The 6,000-nt window shown below is 52.8% G+C and overlaps 1 protein-coding gene across 9 annotated transcripts in view; it reads left to right on the forward strand.

Moving 5' to 3' along the window:
* DYSF (dysferlin) overlaps window positions 1-6,000 on the forward strand; it is a 116,748-nt gene that overhangs the window by 22,533 nt on the left and 88,215 nt on the right. For all 9 annotated transcript variants that reach the window (XM_085308210.1, XM_085308215.1, XM_085308212.1 and 6 more), the window contains 2 exons: window positions 4,063-4,255; window positions 5,032-5,187. In XM_085308210.1, the coding sequence (XP_085164336.1) occupies window positions 4,063-4,255; window positions 5,032-5,187 (349 nt within the window). The remainder of the gene's footprint in view (window positions 1-4,062; window positions 4,256-5,031; window positions 5,188-6,000) is intronic.

Consider the following 6,000-nt stretch of genomic DNA (forward strand, 5'->3'; position numbering starts at 1 on the left):
AAGATTTAGGGTGTCTTTTCTCCTCTCCATGCTCTTTGAAAGTCCCAAAGACGAATCGTGAAGGTGCTGGGCTTCCGTGGATGTGCAGTCGTGGCCTGTCTGGACCCTCGCGTAAAGCCTGTTTGGGGCTAGTCACCCCCTTCTTTCAGGCAAGACTTGGGACGAGCTGACCCTGCTGCTCAGGAGATGCTCTGCAGACCTTTGGGAACSGTGCTCTTGGAGGGCATGCTTAGGAAAACACACACATCCTCACAACCTCCCTATTTATTTGCTTTTAAGCCTCATAAAGGCGATGTGTCTCGCCCCCCACACACGCTGGCTCCTCTGGAAAGGTCAGAGCTGTTCTGAGGGCTGTAAATATTCCACCGCTTCTGTGTATGCGGTACGTGACCTGAGGGATAAGCCACAGCTTCGGGTTTTCCAGAGATGCTTCACCCTCCAAAACAAATTCAATTAAATGGGACGAGAGGGGAARAATGTTGCTGCGAGATGTGCCAAGGCCGTGGTTCCCGCTGGCTCCAGTCCCCGCTCTGCGCTCCGGCGGTACGCTGCTCCTGCCTCCCTGCAAGGACTTGGCGCTGGGCTCGCAGCGGAGGAGTGGCTGGCTCAAGGGCAGGCAGGATTTGCTCGGCTGATGAGGGTGATATCCCCACCGCTGGGGCTGCTGGTAACGGCTCCGGGAGCCTGCTGGGGGCTTGCGTGCTCTGTCCCGGACGGGCTGGTTAACCTTGGCAGCTGAACCTCGCTGTCAACAGCTGCCATCGGGCTGTGCCAGCCCGAGGGAGCTTGGAGGCGCTGCGGGCTCCTTCCCGTGGAGAGGAGTGAGGCAGAAAGCCAGGAGGAAGGTCAGGAGGCCACGATGGTGTCCCCGTCCCGCGGCCTGGAGGCATTGCCGCACCAGCGCCTGGCCTTTGGATTAGCTAGGGCAAAGCTCTTCAGGAAGGAATTCAGCCTGGATGTGGAAGTGTCGAGCGATGGGACAACCTCTGCCTCTCCCTCACGGTGATCCAGTGGTTCCCTGCCCTGAGAACGGGCCACCGTTCTCCCCATCCAAATCTCTCTCCTAACAGCACCCAGGTGGGAAGGGATCTCTCCACCTCCTGTTCCTACTCAAAGAACAGCATCATGCTCCTGGGATCTCCTTTCCCAGCTCTATGTTCCAGACCTTGGCATGAAGAGATGGAAGACTCTGGCTTTGGAGTGTGTGTGTGCACGCGCAAAATTGGAAGTGGCAAACAAATGGACAGAGTTAGGAAAAGAAGAATAACAAAGTGGCCAAGTTACTCCGTGTGCTCAAGCTGTGCCATGCCATCGTTCATGCCCTTTTCTAGCTTATTTAGGGGTCTGCTGGCCATCACGGCCCCTGGCCCAGGTCCCTTCAGGCTTCCGACTGCACTGGTGGCCTCACTGCTCTGACACTCCTGGTTGCGTGCTCCTGGCTTGCGTCACTTCTCTTACCACAAGCCCTTTCTCCATAAGGGGACCTTCCTCTTAGCCTGTGGCAGAGCTKTAGGTAAAGGACCTTGCTGAAAGCTGCTTCTGAGCAGGCTGTATTGGTTATGGTCGTCTGCATCTGCCACGACTCGGCCAGGGAATGGTATTGGGTGCGGAGGACGYGGCTTCCCTCGGCGCCACCAGCCCTGACTCCTCCCCGTTACGTCACGTTTAATGAAGAAGTTAAGGATCTTTCCTGGTAGTTCAGCGATTCCCTAACTGAACTGCTGGTGATTTGCTGCTATTTACTCTCTGATTTCTTCTGAGTCCTCTTCTACCTTTGGTGTGAGACAAACCCACTGTGGGCATTGGCCATGGCACAAGGTTCTTCCAAAGCTCCTTCATGTCGAACTCCCATACAGAGACTGAGGCAACTCTTTTTCTTCTTTTTCTTCTTCTTTTTTTTTCTTTTAACTATGAAAAATGCTTCTCTCAATCGTCAGTTCACTTTCAATCAGTTATTGTGTTTTTGTCTATTTGCAAAGAGATATTTATTAGCTTTTTTATGCTTTTAATGGTGATTTCTTAACTATTTTTTTGATCTACTTTGTTGTGTTTTTACATTTAATCTGGTAGAGTCTGTGTCCTTTTCTGTTTTCCTATTTGAATACAACCTCATTTAATCATTCTGGTTTTTACAAGTCTCTAATACATGGCACACGTTCTCTAATAAGGAGTCTTTAAAGCATTTCCCTGCTGTCTGTGAGGTTTAACCCCTTTTTGCTGTTCCTTTTTGCAACTTTTTAACAAGTTTCCTCCTTTTTGAGTAGGGCTGGAGTGTCCTTCTGAAGTTAAATGCAAGAGTAGTGGATATATCTAGCTGTTTTTTTTTTCTGTTCCTGCAAAGATACTGAAGTGTGTCATAGCCTTTGCCACAAAGAGCTGCTAGGTTGAACGCTGTCCTATGCCTCGTGGGTGCTCACCCACGTGGTGCTCACSCCAGTGTCCTTCCTGGGCTCTCTCATAAGAAACGCTCAAGTGAAACGGCACAAGCGGATACACAGAGCTGRATTCGCGGAGCGCGGTCCGGAGCGCCCGGGTCTGCAACCCGACCGCTGCGTTTTCGTTGGGCTTCTCACGCAGAATGACGCTAAGCGACGCAGTTAGCGACGTTCACGGCGCTCTGGCCACCTCTGGAATAAGAAGCAAAACCAATTTCCTCTGAAAGAAGTGAGAGAGAACGAAGCCTGTCCTTCCCCTGTTCCTACCGCGCACCCTGCCCAAAGTCTCTTGTTACAAATAGCCAAATAACTGCGGTTGTGTGTCGAAAATCACTATTTGGTTTGCGAGTTAGTGCAAATGAAGTCAGTAACATCAGAGAACCTGTACACACACTCGCTTTTATTTGCAGAATTCTTTTCTCGGCTGTATTAGAAGAAAAATTGCCGCTACCTCTRCGGGGCAGCTGTGGCAGCGGCGCGCCAAGCCGGGGTATACGATGAATGGTCCTCGTGGGTTCTGCTGCAGAGTCAGGGCAGATAATTAAAATATATCTCTTTGGAGCATGATGTTCTTTATTTTGGGCTATGGTGCAGAATGTCACATCTCCCCTTTTCTTTTTTTCCATCTTAAATAGGGTTCCTGTTCTCTATCGGTACAGTTTGCTTTAAGGACTTGCGAATTAGGACTGCTGTGACAGGTCCTCCTGTGCTAGACAGCTCCAGCTCATCTGTCTTGGAGATACGATTTAAGCTCAGACAAGGGATCCTCAAAGTATCTCATTTCTTAATTGCAAATCCAAGAGGTAAAACTGYGGATTTTAGGGGTTCAGCACAGCTTTCTGCATGGAGGCACCCAACACTGTCCAAGGCATCTGTGATAGGTAGGACGTCCGTGGTAGGTTGGATGTTGGACCTAGGGAAGACCTGCCTGCTTAATCTGGCCTTCGCTTTGTRCTGCGTGGGGTCTGGCACCTGGAAAACGATGGGAGCACAGAGACTTCCTTAATTCTGGCTTTACTGGAGCTCATGAAAGCCAACACCCTCCCCGTGGCATTTACTGAATCAAGGGAGCACGTAACCAGTTAGTAAATTGTCCGTTCGCATGTGCATTCATCCTTTTCATTTCACTCTGTAGCAGCGAGGTGGGACGACAGGCTTGTAACTGCCCAGAGGAGACGGGGAATTGCGTCCTCGTTTTATTTTAGCTGCGCATTTGTTTCTGTTAAAATAGAGCTCCAGCGTTTATAACGGCAGCGTTGCAAACCACTGCGTTTTACACGAACCCCCCCAAACGGCTTAGCGCAGCGAAGATCCTCCTGGAGCTCTGTAACGTTTACCCGACAGCTTGAMTCAATTTAACTAAAGCACGTGTGTGCGCGTAGCGTGTGCGGTGAGACGAGCGAGGCTCCGCCGTGGCTCTGCCTCGGCGCTCCTGGCCGGGGCGTGCGAGGGCTGCAAGTGTGGTTTGAAGCTCCTTGCTCTTGGCAGTTCCTCGTTCCCTAAACGCGTCTTCGGTGGCTTGTTAATTCTYCGGGAACTTCCTTGAAAGAAAAAAACCGCGATGAAACCCCAAGAGCGGGCGAGGGTCGCGGTAGGCTGCTGACGCCGGCGTCTCCGTTCGCTGCAGCCAGCCGCTGCCCGATGTCGTGGGGAAGCCAGCCAGCACCCACCTGGACCAGCACCTGCACCGCTTCCGCAGTACCAACCTGGAGCAGATAGCGAAGGCGGCTCTGAAGATAAAGCACGACGACTCGAGCCTCCCGGCGGCGCTGGAGCAGGCGGAGGACTGGCTCTCCCGGCTGAAGGCCATGGCTGAGGAGGTAATGCTGGCGTGGTGCTGGCACAAGGGGGGTTTCGCCTCGCGGGAGTCGTCTTCTGTCCGACCCCGTCGGGAGATCTTGTGGCAGCTCCTTCTGAACCCGTGCAGCTGGGCASGGGCAGCCGCAGCGGAGGGACGGGAGATTTAGGGGCAACTAGTAAGCAATCGCGCCGTGCCGTAAGCCACCAGCCTTTGGCTCTGCGATCCTTTCCAAAGGCGGTGTTGCGAGAGACTTTCCTCTTTCAACAAGGAAGCGCCCGGAGCCCGACTCCAGACTTGGCGGATGCACGGGAGCGGCAGCAGCGGGAGACCGAGTCCCCGTACGCTCGCTGCCGCTGCTGCAACCGGGATTGCCCAGAGGGAACGGGGACGGCGCGAGGCTTTGGAGCGCCGCTGCGCCCTGCCGTGGGGRCTTAGCCCAGCGGCTCGGCGCGGACGGCTCGATCCCCCACCCGGAGCTGCGATTTAGGAGCTGCATCTTGGGGYGCTTGTGGGTGTCTTTGCTTCAGTGCTTGGTGGGGCACGACCCAGGTCTCCTAACTGGGGCTTTGAAACGTCCCTGGGGATAGCGGTTGTGAGAATAACAAGCCCAGGTCTTCCCCTCGGCTGGTTTGGAGCATCTCTCCAGCAGCTCCTGGGGCTGCTCGTCCTGTGCCGGGGCCGGTGGGATCCTGCCGCGCGGCTCGTTTTTCAGCCTCGCTTTGCGCCGAATCACCGTACGGCTCGGAGCAGGCCAAAAGCAGTAACGTCTGCCTGCAAGCCTTTTTTTTTTTCCAGCCCCAGAACAGCCTGCCAGACATAGTGATCTGGATGCTGCAGGGAGACAAGCGCGTGGCGTACGCCCGGGTGCCAGCCCACCAGGTCCTCTTCTCCAGGAACGTCGCCAACTGCTGCGGCAAGAACTGTGGGAAACTGCAGACCATATTTCTGAAAGTACGGTGGTTTTTCACGGAGACGCGTGCGTGCGCGGAGAGTTATTTTTAAGACGCTTTCCTCTAAAAAAAAAAAAAAAAAGAGCGAGAAAATAGAGGAGGAGCAGGGAAGCCTGTAAAGGGGTGGTAGTGGGGTTTCATTCCTCTTCCACAGAAAGGCTTGAATTAGATCCCCATGAATATTTGATTATCCCCTGTGAGTGCCAGAGCAGCAAAGATGAACATGATTTGGCCAAGACAGCACATTTTTCTCTCTTAATTTTGATTTTTAATTTATTTTGTGCTCTTTTAAAATTCCTGACCCTCTGCCACCCCAGGAAATTTAAGCCGTGGCCTTTTTTGCCAGGCACTTTACAGCATTTCTCGCATCTCAAATGATATTTCTTTGGCCTTTTGCTGCATGCCAGGTTGGGAGCAGACAATTAGTGCTGAACAAGCTCTAAAAAAATAAAATGAAATAAAATAAACTGAATAAACCCCCAAATCCAAGCCTAGCTGGCAGCAGAAAAAGAATCAAAATGAGTTCTTTTTTTTCCTTTTTTTTTTCAACTGCTATTTAGATTTGGATGGAAAACTAGCATCACTTTTCGGGGGGAGGAGGGAAAGAGTAAGTGAGGGAGAAGAAAAAACAGCAAGACATCTCCCTGTTTGTTTTTTGCTATTTTTGTTCAAGTATGTTGGCTGGTCTTGGTGTCTTAGCCTCGAAGGTCACCTGAGCGCTGAGCACGTGTCGGTGCCGTGCTGGGGCTCGCGTGCGGGGTCCGGCATCCCCCCCGCCGCCGCCGCGGGGTGCGGGCAGCCTCCGCGCCGCGTG

This window comes from Rhea americana, unplaced genomic scaffold (genome assembly GCF_003343005.1).
Source record: "Rhea americana isolate MKP2758 unplaced genomic scaffold, rheAme1 scaffold_270, whole genome shotgun sequence".
In the NCBI taxonomy this organism is placed as follows: Eukaryota; Metazoa; Chordata; class Aves; order Rheiformes; family Rheidae; genus Rhea; species Rhea americana.